Source organism: Dermacentor albipictus, chromosome 3, assembly GCF_038994185.2.
Source record: "Dermacentor albipictus isolate Rhodes 1998 colony chromosome 3, USDA_Dalb.pri_finalv2, whole genome shotgun sequence".
NCBI lineage: Eukaryota > Metazoa > Arthropoda > Arachnida > Ixodida > Ixodidae > Dermacentor > Dermacentor albipictus.
In genome coordinates this window covers 12,240,767-12,264,582 of record NC_091823.1, presented here as the reverse complement: position 1 = coordinate 12,264,582, position 23,816 = coordinate 12,240,767, and the positions used below count along the sequence as shown (strand labels likewise).

Genomic DNA, 23,816 nt, shown 5'->3' with positions numbered 1-23,816 from the left:
ATAACAATTTGCTGTAAAAATCCATCTCCCTCGCACTGGTAAAGGGCCAAATCTTTATAAGAGATGTCCAACCTTTGTGCCTTATGCTGCGCTGACAATTATTTTGGGACCCACCTTGCACACACTTTCCGAAAATTTAGCCTGTCGTGTAAGATGGAATATGCTGATCCATGACTGATATGTAAAGTATTGGCCATTTCGTCCACTGTGATTCACCTGTTTTCCATCACCATACTCTCAACGACTTTCAAATTGTCCTCAGTCATTGCTGTTGATGGCCTACCCGACCTTTCCTCGTCACATAAAGAAGTTCTTCCCTATTTGAAACGCTCTATCCATTCATAGATCTTGCTTCGCGATAAACAACTGTCAGCAAGCTTCGCTTGCATTCGATGAATTATTTCCGCAAGTTTAACACCTTCCACAAACAAAAAGCGAATCACTGCCCTCATTTCCTCCTTGGTGCAGATCGACAATGGAGCTGCCATGTTTAACGGTCTGCTATACTCTAACAACTAACATGGGAATAAGAGTGACACGTTCCATAGAAATGTTGCAGACAACACTAAGAAGTGTTGCAGATGACACTAATTCAGTGCTGGATACTAGCAGTGTTACCAAGCCCTAGTGCGAGAAATTGCAAAAGTCCCTTTACTTTTTTATTTCCCCTCGTACAGTGCTTCTCTGAGTCGTACTGAGCACTTGTAAGCTGTTGAGGTGCTTTCCTTCTTAAGGCAAAAGCTGAAGTGGCTCGTTGCAACGGCTCATACCCAAAAAAAGCGGCGTCTAGTCCAGTGACACAGAAAATGTCATCATAAAGAATGCTCATACTCCCATAAGCAAGCAAAAATGCTAAGAAGACAGAAAGAGAGAATGAAAGAAATATTGAAAGAACCTTTAGCTAGAGCATTAGGTGCTTGCATGTGTCAATGAGGAGGTCGACCTACAGCGCCATACGTTTACTTCACCTATGGCTCATTATATCTTGCAAGAAGTCTGACCCCTCCAAATGTATAATTTAATGCACTACCACGTGTGTAGCAGATTTTCACTTCACGTGTTACAGGAACGTAACTTGCTGCCTATCTCTTTATTTTTTTTTCACAAGTTTCGGGTACTACCTTCCCCGAACGAGTCTATGCTTCTGTTGAGTCAGTGCAGCATAAAACTTGTTATCAAAGAAACATTTTTAGTAGTGTTTTGATTTGCATTCATTGTACATGTATAATGCTTTAATGTACCGGACGCTTTCAAAGAAATCTGAAGTACAATGTAGCTGTGGTTCTTTATTACAGCATTCTTTCCAAGTAAGCAGTGACTCATCACGAGCTGTACTGTGTATGGTAACGTCCGGCCTTGGTGTCTGGCTGGCCATTCAGCATAGTGCAGTCATCCGGCTATTCCACGCCACCACTTATGAGTGCCTGCAGGATGTGAACATTGCACCTGCTGTAACCAAAATGCTTTCAGGTATGCATGTGAAACTTTCCTTTTCATGCTCATCAAACAGTGGTTGATATTGAAGACCTTTTCTTTCAGAGCTGTGTAGAGAGAACAGGTGGAGTAGATGTTGAACAAGGGCTTTCTGGAAACTGAGAATTTATTACTAGTGCAAGGAAACTTATGCAAATGGCAGCGAATCATGGATAACAAAGGAAATATAATTATAACAAATTCCTGATACAAAAAACACCACACAAGGAAGGCATAACAAGAAAGAAATATTAGAAAAGAACTGAGTACCATATTTACTCGCATAATAAGCACACTTTCTTGTAAAAAAAATTGACGCAAATTCAGGAGTGCGATCATTACACGGGTTAAATTCACCCCCCTCCCTCCCCCCCCCCCCGAAAAAAATAATTTTTATCCCGCTTATGCTGCGAGTTGACAACAGGTCAACAAATAGGTGGCTGCTGCTGTATGTAGTGCGGGACACCAAAACAAAAATGGCGGCCGGCGGAGCAAGCCGAACGCGAATTTTTTTCTTCTCGGTGGTACATTACGTGCATTGAAACAGTTTCTTCCATATCAGTAATGAATAATATAGTTAATATCGGCAAGTTTACGGCAATAATGTAGCCATGGTCCACTATGAGGGTACAGAAACAGATGGGTGCGGTTAGCTGCCAGTGACATACAAACGTATGGCGGGCATGCTGCGGAAACTGCAGCATTTGTTTTGACTACTATCCTAATACGGCACATTTCTGCTAACGGTGGGCGAATATCTTAGCTGCGTTACGAGCGTCGGCATATGAATAGGGTCACTTCTAATGTGTCAGTGTAAATGTGGCTGCTATCGTTGCTGCTTGCGGTTTGTTGTGTGCCCACGAGTGCAGACGAGAATCGAAAGGCGCTTTCTTTGTTGTTGTTGTTTACCACAACCATTATAAAGCCTACACATATTAAAGGCAAGTTTGGTTGTAGCTTTTTTTTTGGCATGGAAGTGCGGAAAGTGATGAAAGGAATGAAATGGGGCATCTGCTTAAGAATGTTTGGTGCGTGCAGACCACTTGGTTTGTCTTGAAGAGTCCTTCGTGTAGCATTCGACAGATGGTAAGTACGATCATTATTAGCTAGACTTGGCACACAACATATCGCTGCGGCAAGTTTGGGGTGTGATCATTACACGGGAAATAAAAAAAAAAGAATTTTAACGACAACATTCAGGGGTGCAATCATTACGTGAGTGCGATCATTATGTGAGTAAATACGGTAAATTGGCCAGGACATGCAAAAAAAGCCTACGCAGGTCTTGTTCAAGAATATATTTCTTCATTTGGTCAGTACACTTAAAAACTGGCAAACAAATTGTGTTCTTTTCACTGTAATAAATAGGCCTCTACAAGCTCATGAGTATGCTGATCAGTGTATGTATCAATAGAGACTAGAATTCCAGTTAATTTGACTTTCAGTGTTTTGGTTAATTCGATCCCAACCAGAGGTCTCAGCCAGTGCCCACAGATTTCTGTGACCAAACTTTATTTTGATCATGCGATGGACCTTCAACAAATAATCGGATTTGAATGGTTGGCATGCGCGTGCCTGATCCCATTGGTGACCCTAATCATGACCCCAACAGCTACAGTGTCTGTCTTGGCAGTGCTTAGATTTACAGAAAATGCGTAAAAGACGCATTATCTACGGAAATACGGATTTTCAGCCTATCTTTGGCATATCTTGAAGTGAAAATGGCAACTCACAATGAATGATTTCTAATTTTATGGAATTTTTCGATATAATCCGCACCTTTTTTTCCAAGAGAAATTGTCTGTAGCTTGTCCGTGCATTGCAGTCATATTCAAAACTGAAACCTCATTCACATTGTTGCCATGAGAGCCAGCTTCATTGCCATTGTCACCACAAGATGGTGGCAGAACAAGCGAACAAGTTTTCATGTTGGATGGCAACAATTTCGCACCACTTTCAAGCTTTAATTACAGTAAGTTACTTTACATGCCAAGCTAATGGCAACACAGTTGCATCACATGTTTTCGGCACTCTGGATAAATGGTTAGCTTAGCTAGGCGTAGGCCACCATCCTGTTTATGATGGTTGCAGAGCCACTTGAGAAATGCAATAGTATATCAAACATTGTGCAACACTTGAACGACATGTTATTGTGGTCCATGTGCAGTGATAACTTGCTGTTTGGGTTGGACAACGATGGACATTATGTGTCAATAAATTTCTGTTTTCGGAAGGAAAACTCTGTAGGTTTCATCTTATTTGTGTTTGCCAGAATCAGAAAGAGATGTGTAGCAGATTTGGGTGCACATTGTTTTGTATTTATATGAACAAATGAAAGCGGGGGACACATTTGTTATGGGGATATGCATTAGAATTAGGCAAATACTGCCAGGTGAAGCAGTGGTATGTTTAAAAGTTTTTTGTGGTTCTTTTAATTTGGCCCACTGGATAATTGACCAATCCGATTCGGTGAGTCTTGTCAAGATAAGATTAATGGAAGTCAGCTGCATAAAGTACCTGACACTAAAGGTTCACAGCCGCATCTTTGGCAATAGCTTGACACGAGGGTGATAAGGAGAAGCCCTTACCTTGGTTTCTTTTGTGGCCCTTAGAGACTGCATGCACATTCTATAAAATGGTTTCATTGCTGCTTTTCTTGATATATTTGTGCAAACAACATCTGTGCCTCCTCTTTGCTTGGTTCTTGTTTTAAAGTTTTGCAAGAAATTGCAGAACTGCACATACAAACTTTCCTGAATGTGTTAACAATATCAAATGAAATAGCACTGTGGCATTATGGTTTTTCTATATGTCTAAGTTTTCTCATATTATATAGCATAAACTCATTTGCTGAAGCATTTATTATTCAAGATGTAGGCACTTGCCTATTATATCACAACAGTAGCATCGTCATTGATAATCCTACTGTTAGTCTTACGCTATTGGTCAATATGCTGCATAGACATTTCGGTATTTTGTCACGTAAAAAATATATATATATATATATATATATATATATATATATATATATATATATATATATATATATATATATATATATATATATTAAATATAAATAAAAAATAAATATAAATAAAAATATAAATTAAATATATATAAATATATGTATATATGTGTGTATATATATATATATATATATATATATATATATATATATATATATATACACACACACACACACACACACACATGTATATATGTGTGTGTGTGTGTGTGTGTATGTGAATATAAATAGCTAGTGCACTGGCGTACTGTGGGTTCAGTTTTCTTCCTTCTGTGTTGCAGCATGTGATGACATAATCCGACAGCACAAAGCGGCGTGCCTCCGAGTCACTGCCCTGCTGGCCTGCAAGGACCTGCTCTGGGTTGGCACCAGTGCGGGTGTGCTGCTCACCCTCCCCCTCCCCCACCTCACCTCGAACACCAGTCGTTTGGGTAGCCCGCCCAACATTGTCGGTAAGGCCGCACAGCTTTGTGGCGTGTGAGAACAGTGCACTGTAATAGGCAGTCGTTGACAAGTCACGAGTAGTGTAGCTTAATGAAATCCATGAAAAGTCGTACTGTGTTTCAGTGGGCATACAGACTCAAATTGTTAAAATTAGGAGATTTGACATAAAATTCCATGCCTTTCTTTCTTTATATCCCATTTGTTGTGCGCCTCTTAGCAATAAATTTGGGCCAACTCACTGAGCCGTTTACTCTATTAATGAAATTATATAATTTATGCTGGCCAGAATTTACAGCAGTGGCCGGCATCAAAAGTACTGCTATAATTGCCAATGAGCCCATTAATTGACTAAATTCAGCTAAGTGGCCTGTATTTATTAATCTTTGTGCACATGCAGCATCCGTGGAATTGAAGCCAGTTGAGTGCTCAAGGCGTGTACCTGTGGAAGGAATTCTGAGATTTGCTAACTGGTGAGAATGCAATGTGAAAAGAACAAGGACAAAGAAAATGCAGTACACATCAGTATGAGCAACATCCTGTGTAATCTGTGTTTTTTGTCCTTTCGTTTTGTTCATTGCATTCTCGCCAGTTATGAGTCAACTTGCCTGAGCCAGTCCAGGGGTTGGCATCACTTGGGATATACTGTGGTGTTGCAGGAAGTCTATAGGAGACCTAGCCATAAACTGCAGCCTCTGTGGTAGAAAAGTAGCATAAACAGCAGACTCTGGTTGAACAAAACTGCCGGCACTGCCTTTGCAGCCAAAAATAACTAAACTAGTAGTAATTAAATTAAAGCTTGAATTGGCTTCATTTAATGGCCGACAATAAGTGCAGTGATTACATGCCCCGTACAAATAGAATGCACCTATCAGTAAACTTTAGCTAGACAGAAGGCTTACCAAAATACCATTGCCCTCACCAGCAGGTTCACTATAAACAAAAGAACATCACTTCAGGTGGACATCCTCACATCAATGTAGTAGAGGATTACACCATTTTTTGCAGCGTAGTAATATTATGGCAGAGACTTGTATCATTTCTTGCACCCTAGCTTTAATAGCACTAAATTAAAAACACTCAATCTTTCCAAACAAATGAATTTTTAAAGACTTTTGCACCCTTTGCTTCACAATACATCAGGTATAAGGAACACCCTTTCTTTTGCAGAAGGCATTGATTTTGTTAGAAAAAGCTTATTAAAAATTAAATAAAGGAAAAGTAACAATTACATTGCAAAGCTTCTTCAGGAAGAACAGGAGGTCCCTGGTAAAGTGTTTATTCAAACATGACCTCAGTTATGATCCCATGGCATATCTCAACCAATCAAGACAAACAACAACAATCCTTCTAAATGGACAACCTTTTGTAGCCCTAACTGATATGAAGGGGAGGCAACTTGTGAGTGCTTAGATGTAATTCCCCATTTGTTCTGGACAGTTGTAGAAGTGGGCGCTTGGAAGGATTGTTGAGAGGCATAGCGCTTTCCAGGACAGCTAACATTATAGTATTCAGTACATGTATTGCAAATTGTTCACAAAGAAACAAGCCAAGATTCATTCTTAGTAGGGTAAAACTGGACCAAATTGAGCTGCAAAAATTTTATAGAGAAATATATTTAGTCGCACAAGGTTGCTCAGATGGTGCCTCTAAACACCCAGGCGTGCCTCACGGTCACACGGGCCACGTACGGTTCCTGACGGCTGTGGAGACGACGGAGCCCGCGGGGAGCCGGCACCACCACCACCGGTCACTGCGGTGCTCGCGTGACAGTGGCGCCACATCAGCATCGGTGGCAGCCTCGATGGCCAGCCGGAGGGCATCCCTCACACCGGCTGCGGGCTGCCGCCTGCTGGTCATTAGTGGTGGCGACGGCTATGAGGACTTCCGCAGCGCCGGACTGAGCGAGGCCGCCGGCCGAGACGACAGCACCAACCACCTCTTGCTGTGGCAAGTGTGATGACAACGAGGTCTCGCGGATCGCGCCTGTGGGAACTCACCGTGGTGCAGGGTCACGGGGAACGGCCACTCGGAGCACCACAGACGACTCATTCATTCGTTAAGAGGGCGCGTGGTTAGTAATAAGTGGCTCGTGTGAATCAGAAGCATGGTACCTACCTTTAACAGCAAGACTGTTTAGCATAACTGCTGAAATCCCACCCGACTCTCTAGCTTTACGAGAGATTATAACGGGAATTTCTGAATGAAACCCGAATGACCACACCTACATTTAGTACCTGTTCTTGAGGGCCATAGTATGCTGTTATAGGTGCAGAGGCTAGTGTTGAGAGAATGGCACTTAGCCAGGACAGTAACAAAGGCAGTGCTCCATAGTCTCAAGTTTTCAATTGCTGCGTGAAACAAATCTGATTTGAATTTCATAGCAGTGAGCAGAAGCTGGAATGGGATGAACGAAGAGAACACATACTGTGTTACAGTGTGTGCTTTCCCTGTTAAACCCAGTTCTTCACATTGTCACAAATTTTTTTTGCATATGTATAAAAATCTAACTTCCTCACGTGAGTTTGTGTATTGAATTTAAAGAAAGTGAATTTGAAAAATTTTATTACTTGCAACCTGCCACTGAACAGCTATGGAGTCAAGAAAGTGGGGATAGCTCTGTGCAGTTTGGTTGAATGCTGACTAATTGCGCATCTTCCAAGGCAGCTTAGATGCAGTTGGCTTACCATATTTTTGTGTTTATCACCCACACCAAATGTTCTGGACAAAGGGAGAATCCGAGTTAAGATTGAGGGTTGCCTTTACGTTTGGCTTCACTGCATTGTGATCCATGTTGCTATGAAGCCACATTCAAGGTGAAAGTCTCATCATTGTAATACTGCACCTGAAACAAGGTTAGTATAAATGCTTAGCACGCTGCTATGGATTCACACTGCAGTTGAACAAAGAGCAGCAGTGAACGTATTGATGATTGCTGTATGAAAACAAAAATATTTCCAGAGCTTTGCTTTGCCACATGAGAACTTGAACATTGTTGTATTTTGTTATCTATGCAACTATTCTACCTTTCTGTTTCCAAGGGCTGTAACTGGGTGTGCAAGTTATACACAGTAGCAGGTTATGCAAGCTAAATCATGACTTGTCTGAAAGCAAAAATTCAGGCCCATGGGAATCAGTGAAGCACATTTGTACTTTTGGTGCCAAACCAACATGTTTGAATATAGCTTTTACAATTACTACACGGCAGCTACCTGTGAAGGCAATCGAGCTGCATGAAAATCTTTAACAATGTTGTCAAAGTTCATTAGGAAGCATGTTTTTGATGATAAACACTTAAATAGTACATGTAGATAAAAAATTATTTCAAGTATAAGCAACTTTTCATGTATTGCTAGCAATAGCAAAGCAACATTCCTTGGTGTAAGCTACATTCAAATATTCTCTTAAGCTTGAAAACAGGTTTTTGTTCATATAGGAATTTTTTAGAGATATTGTAAGGTTTTGTTTGTGGATCTTGTAATGCAGGGCAGTTGACACTTACCTGTTTTCCATCATTAAAAAATGTGTTGACATTCTAAAGACCTTCTTTCAAGTTACCGTGGCCCTCAATGAACTATCTTTCAAAAAGCTATTGATGTTCAGTTTAACTTTCATAAACATCTGCGAGCGATTACGCATATGTGTCAGCTTTGTAAAGTGCAAGATAATTGATGGTGTTTATACTGTGTACCACATATTGTTTCGATTACATTAACGAGGCTGTAATAAAATGACAGTGGGGCTAAGGGAAGGATAACACTGTAGAGGGCACTGAAGCATTAGGCAGAATTTTGACATGACAACAAAATATGCAGACATAGATTGATATCTCTCGACACTGGATAAAGGTAATTGAAAGTCTCTGAGAGAGGACTTTGTCTTGTAGACATTTGTCTGACATTTAATGTGACTGATTTGCTGCTGTATCAGGCCTTTTGAATTGGTTGTGGTGCCCTGAGAGCCCTTTTCAGTGACCCTGACATTGCCTAGTAAATGCTGCCACCACAAACAAGGGGTAGCATTAGGCCTTGTGATGAGACCGGGAGCGCGCGCGGTACCTCCTCCACTGCAGTGGTATACTGGCGCTGGTGAAGCTCGGTGACTGTGCGACTGTGCCAAGTCTTTTAAGACTGAACTCTGTGGTGTTGACCCCAGAGAACTCTTCAAGAACTCCCACACCTGACTGTCCCTTTCCCACTCGTTGGGTGGCAAATTGTTTCTCTCCTTTTTTGTGTGTGTTTGTCTTTTCTGGGCTTCGATTCAGCTCAGAGAGAAGTGGTGTGTGGCCGGTGCTGTGCACCTAGAGACTCAGCATACTGCCGCAAGTGCCAAAGACATTGAAATGTGGTTGTGTGTGTCGCCAAGGCTGCTTGCAACGGCTGACACGGCACCTTCTTCCGTGCAGGCCAAGTGCAACGTGCCAGATCTTGTTCTAGCGCGACATCGTTTGCTTGCTGCAAATGGTAGCCGAGGCAGCGTTCTCCGAAAATGGCACCTCGGTAAGGGGCGCCAGCGTTGATATTTTAGAAAAAATCGGGATTCCTGGGCACCTGCGATTGGGTTGAAGTGCCATCCGTGTTTCTTTGTGCACAACAGCCACTGTTAGATTGTCCTTGTTTTGTCCCTATGGACCTGCTCCATCACTTCTGTGGGCACCATGATTGTGCGGGGTGAACAAGTTGTATCATGTTTCCTCTCTATAATGGAATGGGATGAAGTTCACTTTGTGGAGTTATCTTTCAGCAATGGCTGGCTTAGCTTATAGAATTTTAAATCTTCAATTAGACAATTCAGAAGACCACGTTTTGGCCACCTTTGATTCCTGTAAACCTCCCCTGAAGGACAGACAACGATACTGTGTAACATAGCACTTACTTTTTCTATGTGTAGCATTGTTGGGACTAATTATACAATGGGCGCTTCATCCAGTTCTTTACATGTCAGCACAGTGCACATTGTGTGACTTTGTTCCGTGTCTTAGGCCCGACGATGCTTGTCATAACATTGGTAAAGAATCCATGTGGTACTTTTGGGAAGATTTTACACAAATTGTCTGCTTTGAGAATGTTTCTTCCTTAGTAGCAACTTTGATATCTTAAGGCAGCTGGAATACTCATGTAAGAGCAATGTCATAGCACATTTGTGCCTCAATGTTCCATTAGCAGGGGCAATGATAGAGGCAAAAAAATTGTAATATTAAGTTGCGTGAAGAGTCATATATACATATGTACCCATATATATTAGATAAACCTTAGGCCTAATGTGTTAATAAGTGGAAGCTTGCGCCTAATCTTATCTTTTATTCATGGCTGTCTTCCGACTTGCCCAAGGCTTAGCTAGGGCATGTAAACAGTTGTGCTCAGACCCTTAAAGCTATAGGGGTTTGAAGCTCTTTAGTCTTTTGCTAGATAACAGCTGATGGCTGAAATGCATTTATAATGTTGAGCATGGTGGTCTGGAACATTTCTATAGATGTGGGCTTTTTGTCACAAAGTGGGGCATTTATACTCTGTATTGGTAGTGTAAAAGAAGAAAAAATGGACTGCTCAAATTTCTCACTTATGAGCAGTACCTTCATGTCAGCTCTGTTTGCACAGTCATGCTATTAGTGGTAGTTTATGGCCCTGATGAGGGATTTTTAAGTTTGCATTGTGTACTGCTTGGTTGTAAGAAGCACTGCTAGGTAACACTTGAGTAATGGCACGCTGTGGTTCTTAGTGACAAGATATAAAGCACATGCTCTGTCAGGTGGTACCTGAGCAACATGCCTCTGAACATAGTATTGTCTGGCATCTATACTTGCAAAAAAAGGCACAGTGAAAATAATTCACTCCTTTAACTACAAAAGGAAGCTTGAGTGGCCCAGAAAGGTTTTTACTGAAATTTCGGCTTGGTGATCTGTCAATGTCAAGGCAGGCTAGTGGTGCTTGACATGACAGGTTTACATGGTTGACATGGCATTATCATATTTAAAATATTAACACGCCAATGATGACATGACCTTTCTGAGGTATTTAGTGCAATATTTCTCGCATTATTTGAAATTCTTTTGTCAGGTAGCCCTGTGCCACATCTTTCGACTGTTTTAACTGAGACACTATTAGCCCAGTCTCAACTGATAGCAGTTGGGTTTTATTGGTTTCCAGGGTTTCTCTAATGAATCAGAATGACCTACTCATTCACATAAATTAGTACGTACCAGTTGAAATTTTTCTTCTTTAAATGTACACCACTGATGTGATGTGCAACAACTTGTCTTGTGCAATCAGCTATTTGAATGAGTGGTCCAGACCAGCCTTGGGTGGTTGGGTGGTTGGGGGAAGGGTAGTCAGTTCATTCAATGACAACGAAAGCACAAATGCAGGGCGGCCTACACTGTCCCACGAAGCACTTTCCAGGCAGCACTTGCAAAGTTGATCATTTCACCACACCACAACGACGAACGTCATCACACTCATTACGCACGCATTTGTGTAACACACTATGTTCAGCTGCACGCCTCCCCAGCCAGGTATGTGGAGATGTTTGTTTATGATCAGTCTGCTGGCAGGCAGGTACTTGCCTGCGTGTATACAGCTTTATTCTTTCTCCTTGTTACTGTTTGTTCTGTGAGGACCTGTTGTCATATAATTGCCGATTACTTGAACTACCTTGTAAAAATATTTGTAACTATGAAATGTGTACTCGGTTTTGCACTGATGGCAAGACACAATTTCGGCACCACTACATGTCGTGCTATAAAAGCGTCGTATTTTTCCGTTTGTATTTTCACTGCTTTACTCATCTCTGTGTAAACATTGCACTAAACAGAAGTGAATGAAAACAAGTGACAAAACGAGTATTCACTTGCACTGTGCTTCATGTGCTGTGTTTTTTTTCCGTTATTTTACACAAGGCATATATATATTTAGTAAAGCGAATCTCAATGCTTGCCATGTGAAATAGCAATGACATTTTGATGTCTCTCTCAATACACTATTGGTATCTCGCACAACTGCCAAATCTTCATTTATCTACTCGAGAGCCTGTAGCTGGGTTGGAAGTGAATCATGCTAAGCTCACTTATCATCACTAGTTCACATAGAGAGACAGCACATATTGCTGTCTCTCAGATGCTGATATACTAGATAAAAGAAAAACGTTTGCATTGCAAATTAGGCCAATTGATTTTTCTGACACAATTGGGGTTAATGGGCCAATTCAGTCCCATTGGGTCCGACCAGTCAGATAACAAAAAAAAAGCACTCAGGGCTTGAGGTATTTACTGTGTCATAGAACACAAACACTTGCCACTTTGAGAATAAATGAATAAATAAATAAATAAATTTTATTTACCAGAAACAAAAGGAACTGGAGGGACACCTGGGTAAAAAGCTGTCGCAGCAGCTTGACAGAAGCCCAGAGTCCCTTACATAGCAGTAGCACTCACATGATATATACACAGAAGGCTTTATACAGAACAAACATTACACATCGCACGTATGCATAAAAAATTACATTTTACACTTGAATGCTCTATACTAAAGTATCACTATAAAGAAAGTAAACACGCAAACCATTTTTATTTAGCGTAGTTGTGTGCTTATATTTGTTTAGTACAGTCGGTATATTATGTGTTAAGGACTGTAGGCTGTAATTGTTTCGAAACCATGGGACCTTCCTTACCTCGGGGTTTCGTGTAGTATGTTTTGTTTGAGTGTAGAGTTCTAGCTGAGCAAGGGATGTAAAATAATTCTTAACATATTCGGATGAGAAGTAAATTGTTTCTAGTAATCTATGTTTGTATAATTTATCTACACGGTTTAGTCTGTATTTGAGAAATATATTATCTGTTGGTGAAAGCCGATTAACGTTCTCTATATAGCGAACAATTTTCTTTTGAAGTATTACCAGCTTTTGCAAGTTAGATTTAGATGTTGTAGCCCAGACAAGGTAAGAATAATTTATATACGATAAGAAGAGACCATAGTATATTTGAAGTTTTGCTCTCGTAGGTAGAAATGTACGGCAACGTGCCAAAGCATCGGTAATCACAGAGTTTGCTGCAGAGATGTTTGATATGGGCATTTCAATGTAAATTAGAAGAAAAATATACTCCAAGAATTTTAAATTCTTCTACCAGTTCAATGCATTGGCTCTGAAAATAAATAGCATGAATAATGTTAAGTGGTTTATTTCTTGCGCGAGATGTTACAACTTTTGTTTTCTTTGAATTTACTTAAAGCTTATTTGTCTGGGTTCAATCGGACAAGCTTGCCATAATTTTATTACATTTTTGCACAAGTTCATTCGCATCAGAACCTGAGACACACAATGTGCAATCATCCACGTACATAATGAATTGAACCTCACTTTTTATGATTACGATATAATTTATAAGAATGTTAGACAAAAGTGGCCCAAGAATACTTCCTTGAGACACACAACATACGATAGGTAAGAGGGACAAGTTATGTTTATTAATAGAAATGTACTGACGTCAATGTTTGAGATATGATTTGAGTAATTCTAGCGGTTTCCCACGAATTCCATACAAACAAAGCTTCCAAATAAGGATTTCGTGAATGAGGCTGTCAAAAGCTTTACTAATGTCTATAAAAATGCCAACTGTGTAGTAATTTTCAAACCTCTGCAAAACGTATTCTTTAAGCGTAAGAAGAGCCATTTCTGTGGACCTGTTTTAAGAAGCTTACTCATGCTCAAATACGCAACTGCTATTCACTTCAAAAAGCTACCCACCAATTTTCTGAATGTTATATCACTCATTGCCTCATGAGGGGCATTCATAAAGCTTGTATTATCAATACCATAAATTTGGAACAGGCGTACACGCTGGCATCAAAATGAGCACACATCTGTCTAGCTTTAGCTGAATGTAAAAATTGTGTCTTATATGTTACTACAAAACATCTCTAGGACGTCAAAACCAAAATTGCAGCATCCACTGAGAAAGTTGGCTGAAGCATGAGCAGTGATCCGTTTTCTGCACTTTAAAGGACACAATGCCAAAGAAATTCTTGCCAAACTGGTGGGAGTGTACGGTGATGATGTCCAGCTTGTAACACTATTGTGAAATGATGCAGACAATTTCAGTGCACTCGAACAAGCCTGGACAACGAAGAACAGAGTCACCGACAGTTGCTCGATGATGAACCACAAGTTGATGCGCAAGTGGAAGCAATAGTGCTTACTGACTGGTGGATAATTCTTGAACAAATAGTGCAGCAGGTTACTGTGAATGAGGGCTCGGACTAAGCTTCGACTTTATACTCTTTGCTTCACCTCTGTTCCTTCATGGCAATAATACAAACTTTATGAACGCCCACGATATATGCCAGAAAAATTTGGATTACTGAGCAGTTCATGAGCTTCAAGACAAGTAGGTAATGTTTTATGGTGGACCTTGTAGCTCATAAATAAAAGCTAAATGTTTCATTCTCTTGATCACACCAAGCTACAAAGTTCTCTAATCTGCGGACTTGAATGTTAATAATGCTATTGTATTTATCAGCTACATTTTGTTGTTCCACGGCATTACTCATCTATGTGGCTTCCAGTTGAGACATCAAATCGGCACATCCCAATAAAAACTAACTAGCTTTTAGGGCCCCATGACACCAGTTGTATATATTTATATACTCATATATATATTAGTAGTTACCAATCCTGAATAACCAGCTAAAACCAACATGAATCTAAGCAGTGATTCCTTGGTGTCATGTGCCAATAGTATGTACCCATTTGTATGTATCTATGTATGTATGTATGTATGTGTGTGTGTGTGTGTGTGTGTGTGTGTGTGTGTGTGTGTGTGTGTGTGTGTGTGTGTGTGTGTGTGTGTGTGTGTGTGTGTTTATCTAATTGTTTTCCCGCCTACTGGATCACTGTATTTCATGGTCGAATGGTTAGCTCATCGGGCTACTAGCTGCAGTAACAGGGTTCGAAACCAAGTATTGGACCGACTTGGGTGACTGAACATGTGCCAATGTGTACATACGTGCCTCTCTTCAATGAAGCTATTTCACACTGTCATGGGTCACTGTAGATGCGGGACTGGGTAGGCACCACTGTTTGAAGAAACTCTTTGGCGCCGACTTGGAGCAGTGGGTGCGTGCCACTCGGTCTGATCTGTTCTTTACTGAACATCTTTGATGCCAACTGAGCAGCAGGTGCAGTGGCGTAGCAACAAGGGGGGCCGGGGGGCCGTGGGCCCCGGGTGCAAGGGGCCGGAGGGGGGGGGGGGGAGGGGTGTCATATACGTCTGAAGACACCCGGAACTTGATATCCTCGCCTTCCTCGACTATAGCCGGGGAGGGGGGGGGGGTGACAGAAGACCTATGGGCCCCGGGTGCCAGACGACCTAGCTACGCCACTGAGCAGGTGTGTGCCACTCTTCAATGAACGTCTTTGGCACCAACTTGGGTAACTAGGTATGTACCACTCTGCAATGATGAAAAAGATCCCTTAAATTCTGACCGGAATCAAACCAACGTCACAAAGGTTTCTAAAGGACAACAATCCAATGCATTAGCAGGCTGTGCCACAATGCACTGGGTGTGTGCCGCTTTTCAATGAACGCCTTTCACACCAAGGCTTTAAGGACCTGTGTCATCAGTGCGTTAGGTATGTGCCACTCTTCAATGAAAGCCTCGCCATTGGGTCACCAAGCATGTGCCAGTGAGTGTGGGGAAAGCTAGGGAACAATTCTCAGCGTTCTCAGGCAGCGGCACGCCAAGATTCTTATCTCGGAGGCAACACATGGCTTCTCAGCAACACCACTAGATAGCGCAGCATGTCCAGAAAAAAAAGTGCGAGTGAGCAGCCCGGAAGCTACATGATGCGTTTCTTAGTGTTTACACTCACTGGTGCACCATGCATGTTGGATGCCTCCCCAGGCTTTGTGGCGGCGGCGTTAGATGACTCCGAATGTTCTTAGGGAAGTGCGAAAGAGGAGTCCCGTTCCAGTGCATGCCTCATACATAGGTTGTTTCGCCAGTGGAAATACATTGTGGGGCTATATCGATTCAGTTCTAACGCATTACCCTCAACCATAGGCAGAAAGCTTTAATTTTTCCGGGGGAAGGGAGGTGCTTTTTTTCATCAAGAATTAATTAGCTAACTATAATTAATTACCTAACTCAAGAAATACTGTCGTAATTAACAAACTGTCAATATGGCATTTGTAGGCACCCTCAAATGACATCTTACTGCGGTGTTTTCAGCGACGTACTAATCGCGTGCAATATTTTTCTAACTGGTAGAGAAACCCCACGGAAAATGAAAAATACCACGTCACTACGCTCTCACTCGGATCATAAAGCAGCGTCCTCAAATAAGCTCATTGAAAGCAACTGCTTTGCTTACTGCAAACCCAAAGAGACAGAGCATCAGCTTGATAATGGTACGGAAGGAGCACCAACAGAAGGTTTTGCGGCTTTGAAGCTATTCCTTCCTCTCATTTCCACGTCACACTTATATCAGTCTCTCAAGGCCGACTGATCACATTGATAACAAAAGCCCATTGATAACGCAGCCAAAACGCCGCTCTGACCACGCAAGAAATGCGAAAAGCAATGTAATATGCATAGAATGTTTCAAAATCCTGGCTTTGCTTGCACCGCAACGAAAAAAAGCGCGCGCAGCTATATTTCGTTCCAGAAACTTGCTTCGTACCAAAGCCAAATTAAAGTGACGGTTTTATTCTTCATGGTTGTATATGCGCTGCAAAAACAGGTTCGTGGCAAAAAATAAAAGCGAAATAGACAGACCGGGGAGCGACTCACGTGTAGTGAAAAGGCAAAACCGATGCGTTCAAAAAAGTAAATGCACTCTTGTGAATGAGCTGAATTGGCAATTGGGACATAAAAGTCTGCAAAAAAAAAAAAAATAAAAAACACATCCACGCAGATTTTTCTCCGAAATTTATCTGAATGATGCGTAAGCATTTCGTAGTACAGATGTAGTGTTTCGTGGTAGTATGCTGGTGTGTTTCGTATAATTGCGAGAATGACCGCGAAAGAACCGTGAATCGGAGAAGCGCGGTTCGCAACACCGAACTGTTAAGTGAAACCTGCACGAGACGACGTAGAATAGGCGAGTAGAAGTAATATTCACTGGTATTATGGATAGCCCACAGCGGATGTCGACGTAGGATGAAATGACCAGCAAATGAAGGAAATATATGCAACATTTATAGGTACACTGAACCATTATGCACAGTGATCAACTATGCTCCGGCGGCGGCTACGTCTGGCGCGGCGGCGTGGCCCATATCTTGAAAGCGATATGCGAAGCAGCAGAGTGCGGCATATGCTGAGAGCTCCGTGAGCGCTGTTCTAGCTGCTTCATTGGCGTTGAAGGGAGAGACAGCACGCAGGTGAATTTGCTCGCTGCTGCGGGCGCTGTGTTGAAAGTGAACGTCTTGCGGGACTGACAGAGGGATGGTTGTTCTGTTGGGTAAGGATGGAAATGCTTACACATGTAAAACCATCAGATTCAGTATGCCTTTATTATCTATGGATTCGTAAGTGCCGTTGAACACCAGCTGCTGCATAGAGGACGTGTTCGAATAGACCTCTGCAGCTACGCAGTACTGAGCCCACTTTATCATGTCTTGTCTGGCTTTCCTGATGACCGACGCTGGAATTCTGCGGCAGAGATCCGTTATCCTTGAGCTCATCTGACGTCCGTCTCATTCACGTAAACACGATCTCTTCACATAACCCAGAAGAAAGAAACCAAGTGGAGAAGTCAGGTGACCCAGCCGGCCAATTTACAGGCCCGAATAGGTCAGGTGACCTAGCCCTGCAGGTGACCTAGGTGATCTAGCCCCGCGTGTCATCTAGGTCATAAGGTGGGGTGGGTGGGTTAGGGTTTGGTATCGCCGGGGGGGGGCGCAGCCCTCCCCCCCGGTAAACTTTGGAGGAGGCTCGAACCCCGGTGCCTCCCCCCCCTCCCCCCCTGTGCTACCGTGCGTGCAGACAAAAGTACATTAGCGAAACATTCGTGCTGCTTAAAAGGAAGCTGAAACACTTTTCGAAAAAAAAAATGAGTTCTCTGTGGCATTCTACAGTTTTGATTCCCCAGAACACGAATATCTGGTTCAAAAAGGGCGGAAACAAGCGCAAGCGGCTGTTTTTTCATGAAAATGCGCACCAGCGCCTCAGGGTATCGCGCGAACGCCGCTGTTGCCCGTGATTGGTCGGGGCCGCTGTGACGTCACTCGCGGCAGTCGCCGGTCGGCGCCGCCGTTCCAGAGCGTAAGCACGCTGTTCTGTTCTGGCTTCATAGCTGAGTTGTAAGCATTATGGAACGTTCTCGCTGTCTCGGACAGCTTGTATTTTCGCCGTACATGTTCGAACCGACAGTCGATATGGAAAACGATGGCGGCAACGACGATGTTGAGTGTGCCAAAAGCGACAGCGATGTGTGCGCCTTCTCGCGCGTTGGAAATCTTAGCTGGTACGTATGTTTTTTTTTTTCATGTAGCTGCACGTTTCAATGACGGGAGAAAAAATGCGCTGATGTGTCACTGGGAACTTGCTGCTGGAAGAATGCCGAAGCACTAACTTCTCATTAGATTGTAAACACGGGTGCAATTCCGCGTTGTCAAGCACCTCGCCGCTGCTTGTCTAAAGTCCCGTGGTTTTTTGAGTGTTGATACACGATCGCGAACATAAGTGCCGCCTTTCAAAGCGCGCACATGCAATGCTGCGAGGTACAGTCATGGAAGTTGCTTATACACATCCAGATATGGCCAGAGGTATTATATGTGCAATATTCATACTATGGTTCGACGACTTTGCGATTGTGGCTCAATCAAGAATGGGTGTGCGTGCTCCATGCTAGTGTTGACATAAAGATATTAGGCAGTTTTAGCACCGCCGTGTGGTAAACACGATAACTGCAAGCGTACGTCGAATGTCACTAAGCAAGCCTATACTCCATTTCATACCTCAGGTGCAACGCTGTGGAAGCTACGCACGAAGTCCGGTCACCAAAATTTATTACTGCGCGCGTTTCCGTCTATGCTTCGCAGCGTGCCAGCGGCGTTTGCTTGCGCGAGCATGCACGTGAAGCTGCCGCGACGGGCTGCAATTAAAAAAAATGCCGAAAAGAAAATTGATTTAAAAGAACGTGTTAGCAGCCGTATTGTTTCTATGAGTAAATCCTTTTTTTTCATTCAGAACTGAGCTTATATATGAAAAATTTTCTCAAAAATCGGGTCAAGAAACACCGAACTTTTTCAAAGTGCGAACGCAGCCACTGCAAGAAGTATCTCAAGCCTCCACAGCGTTGCACACCTGATGTATGAAACGGAGTATGGCAACGCTAGCAACAACGCGTTTCCGCATTTGTCGTAAGGCTATCCGGCTATCGCGGAAATGGTTCGAGCGCAGCACAGTTGATTTCGTCAACACGAACTTATCTTTCCTCACCGCACTGCGCTGCAAGTTTCTTGTCCTTCGGGAACCTGTGAAACACCACATCGTCTCGCCCACCTGTGTTCGCGCAGCCGAATGCTGCACAGAACGAGGGCATGTTGGGTGCCCTTGACTGTAGGCACTCACGCAGCACCGAAGCAAAGAACAGTTTGCGAAAATCGCAAAAGAAAACAAACGTGAGCGGCGGCAGCGGCGGCAAATCTCTCGTAGCGTCGTTCAGTAAAGCGCAGGACGGAAAGAGGCATGCCAACAAATGCCAGCACGCCGGTCCGGCAGCTCGGTCCCCGCGCGTGACGTCGCTCTCGCCGGTTCTCTCCTCTGGCAACTACCTCACCCGGCATTCCGGGAAGCGATGGGGGCGTGTCCGCGGGGGTGATTTAAAAAGCGATTTCCGCCCCTTATATTAACAAAACGAAGAAAAAATTTCGGAACCGTAAATTATTAGGTCTGTTCTTCCCAATCCCAGCAATTCATGGGAATTGAAAACCGTTTCAGCTTCCCTTTAAAGCATTAGTAACACTAACGCAGGGGCAGGAAGCTCCAAACGACAAAACAAAATAAGGCTTAAACGTACATCACTATAATTTATCAAAGCGCCTGCCTAAACAAAGCCAACTCCGCGATTTGATGTGTCAGCAAGATATTGAAAGCAATTTTCTGCTTGCCGGGGTGAGAGTAGTTCGGAGTTAAGTGTTTCGAACAAACCAGTATAGTATCAGTTGGCAACTTCTCTCAATGCAAAGTTACTTATTTAGGTCGCTTTCCGATGCGCGTTGTCTGCTTCTTTCGCAAAAAGATGAAATCATACATTGCCGTCTTTCCACCACAAAGACATGCATAATGGTACACAAGTCTTGCGACATCCGTACATATATATATATATATATATATATATATATATATATATATATATATATATATATATATATATATATATATATATATATATATATATCCAAAATATCCCCTCGACCAGAGCAAAACTATAACGCATGGGTTGTTTTGGTCGGCAGTGCATGACAGCACGAAAAATTTAGGGGGGGGGGGCTGAAGCCCCATAAGCCCTCCCCCCCCCCCCTGGCTACGCCCCTGCACATACTATACCAGGCTATAATGAAACACCTAATGGATAACGCGTTACTAACCAACTGTCAACGTGGTTTTCGCAAGGGGTTTTCTTGTACGACACAGCTTCTTGAGTTCTATAACGGCCTAGCGTCAGCAATTGATTTGGGAGGGCGAATCGACTGCATCTTCGTAGACTACAGCAGAGCATTTGACACTTTCCCATTCTCTGCTTCTTGAAAAAAATCGACTTATTAATATAGATTCAAGTGTTTTACAATGTGTTGAGAACTGTACTTGTCGCAGCTCTGTCAGTGTATTCTCTTGGACGGTATCGAGTCAGATTATCTAGAGGGCACGTCAGACGTCATGCAGGGGTCTGTACTGGGGCCTCTTTTATTTCTTGCTTATATTAACGACATTCAGTTAGGCATCAGCTCTAATATACGCCTCTTTGCAGCTGACTGTATTATATATAGAAAAATTAGGAAGGAACAAGACGTTCTAGAACTAGAGGCCCATCTTGAACGTACTCGTGAATGGGGTTCCATGTGGAAAATGAATCCGAACATGAATAAGTGCGCCGATGTGTGTTTTACTAAGAAAGTAAAAATAATTGAGGCAAGTTACCATATAATGAATAATACTTTGGATAAGAGATCAACGACTAAATATTTGGGTGTGCTGCTGTCGGGGGACTGCTCTTGTGCATGTGGATTATGTGGTTGCCAAAGCCGCAATAGCGTTAAATTATATTCAAAGAAATTTTAAATGTGCAAATTCCAACCTTCGAAGCACGGCATACCTAACATGTATAAGACATATCTTGGAATATGCCTGCACTCTTTGGGACCAATCTCAAACATGTCTGATCAATAAATAGAAAAGAAAATCAGAACAGAGCAGTCAGATTCGTCTTGGGTAGGTACGGTAGGAACTATAGTTGCGCTGAGATGAAAAAAAAAAAACTGAACTGGGAATCACTTTTGTCACGCTCAAAAAACTTGCGGTTAAAACTTTTATACCAAATATTTAATAACAAAACTGGAATTGATAGCGAAAGCTGCTTAAAACAGCCAAATTCTATATCTGCACGGAGTGACCACGAGTACGAAATTATCGTTATTACGAAATTATTAAATTACGAAACTATCGTTCAGCGGAATCGACTGACGTCGGAGCAAGTGTGCAGTATGAATGAAGATGTTTTTTTTTTTTCAAGCCTGTAGCCACCCTACTGTAGCGCCTTCGGGCAAAGCGGGGAAATGTATGAGTGAAGAAAAAAAATCATGCGCGAAAGAGTTAGCGTGCGCCCTCAGCCCTTTTATTCAATTCAGTTCAACCCCGTTCAACTTTATTCGGCAATTTTACTGCAAAACAAGCAAACAAATACCGCAGTTTCGCCCGAAAGGCGAAGCATTGACGTATCAGTGTATTAGGCAATTACGCAAAGTAATGTTGGCCGTCTAAGTTGCAATAAACATTCGCCTGTAATAAAATTAAAGGGGCTCTGAAACACTTTTCGAACTAATAATAGAATGACACCGCTATTAAATGGCGTCACCTCACGAATCTCCTGTCGCAAAACATTTTAGAATCTTTCAAGCACAAGCTAAGTTAGACGTAGTTATAGGACCGATCAGTGGCTTTCTCTCTCCTTTTATATCCACAAGGCCTGTCGGAAGCTACATATGATACAATGATGAGGCAGGCGGGAATCAAAGGTCCACGCTGTTCTTACGGCAGTCGTCGACGTTGGCTTAATTCTTGCATCAATTAGTGAGCTCTTCCTGATGGTCCGCTTGTAGCTATTGGGGAGCGTGGCCTTGACGGTCGTTACCATAATGCCGACTACGGGGGGGGGGGGCGACGCTCCGGGGCCTGAGCCCCCTCCGAAGTTTTCCGAGGGGAGGGCAGAGCCCCTCCCCCGCCACCACCTAAAGTGTCATTAACAGAGTTCCGTTACCCACATCATTTGAGGTTTCTTTTGAGTTGCCTCTAGCTTTTCACCTAAATGTTATTGTGGCTAAAAGCTTACTGTATCATTGTCGGTGCGGACGTGCATACTTTTTAATTGATACTTTCATTTTATTTCTCCAAATCCTGACGGTGGGAGGAAAAGCTCATTAGAAGCACCAGTGGCGGCTACGTCATCCGTGTTATTAACGACATTTTTTTAAAATTTCCATCATGAACACCATGCACAAACACAATATATACACAGTTCAAATTTTATTATACTTTTTCATGAGAAGGAGTTAACCAACTAACAATTATTTCTGATGGTATGGATAGCCTATGCCTAGATAATAAATATGTTGCGGTATGTTCACGTCACCTCAAATTTAGTAGAGTAGTTTGCTGGGCCAGTTGGTGCATGGTGAACATATAATGGTTTCCAACAAGTACGGACGTGAGCACAAGAAGTAGAACTTCTTGTGCTCGCGTCCGTACTTGCTGGAAACCATTATACGTTCGCCTCAAATTGCTTTCCGTGCTTTTCTGATCTCCCAAAAAACCTGCAGGCTTCAGTGACTCTTCTGCAGAATCTTTAATCAACAGTGTATGAAATACACATGAATAATATATGTCTCAGCATTTCTCCCCCAAAACCAAACGCTTACCTACTGAAGCAGCACCATATCACCAGTCCTTCTCCGCCGTATCGAGTCAGTTGCAAGACGTGGTCAATCCCAAGTCGCCTCCAACCTGATTGGGATACCGGTCGGTCATCATGTCCCAAAGTCCGTGAGCTGCTGTTGCTGTCTACGAGTCGTAGGCCGATCCCACCGCTGTCACCAGTTGTAACAGTTGTAAGATGATCTCACCGCTGGCATCCAGTTGTAAGGGTTGGAGGTCGTAGGGAGGAACTTGGGAGGAACTAGGCGTACAGGATTTATTTACTGATATTTACATTAGAACAAGATATATATATATATATATCCGGCCGTCTAGCGTGGCTCCCAAATGGAGCCCGAAAGACGAAGCATACCGCATACGAGCACGAAGTTGCAAACACACTGCCTTCGAGCACAAGCACACAGCTCACGAGCACGATCCCAGAGCACACTCTAGCAGCCGACAACAGCTGCTTATAAACACTCTGTCCTCCATAGATCCCTAGGTGAGGGAAAACGGCAGTTCACTGCCAATTCGTAGCGTCCAAGGTCAACGTATTTGACCCGCCTTATTGGAGGAGGAGGGCTCATACACACACGTGCGCACTGGTTTCACTGCCCCCACCGAGGTGAGACGGATTTCGCTGAACTCGGGACTTACGTCTTGAAGGGAGAGGGGGAAGGTGCCGCCGAATACTTTCCCTCAACTCCCTCGCTCACGCCAGTCCAGGTCGGCGGTGGCGAGTTCAG

General features: G+C 42.9%; 1 protein-coding gene across 1 annotated transcript in view; it reads left to right on the top strand.

Annotated features, from left to right (window-relative positions):
• LOC139057235 (rho guanine nucleotide exchange factor 17-like) overlaps positions 1-11,780 on the top strand; it is a 215,275-nt gene extending 203,495 nt beyond the window's left edge. The window contains exons 22-24 of the mRNA XM_070535096.1: positions 1,296-1,470; positions 4,780-4,950; positions 6,601-11,780. Coding sequence (XP_070391197.1) covers positions 1,296-1,470; positions 4,780-4,950; positions 6,601-6,899 — 645 coding nt within the window. The 3' untranslated portion in view covers positions 6,900-11,780. The remainder of the gene's footprint in view (positions 1-1,295; positions 1,471-4,779; positions 4,951-6,600) is intronic.
• The last annotated feature ends 12,036 nt before the right edge of the window (positions 11,781-23,816 follow it).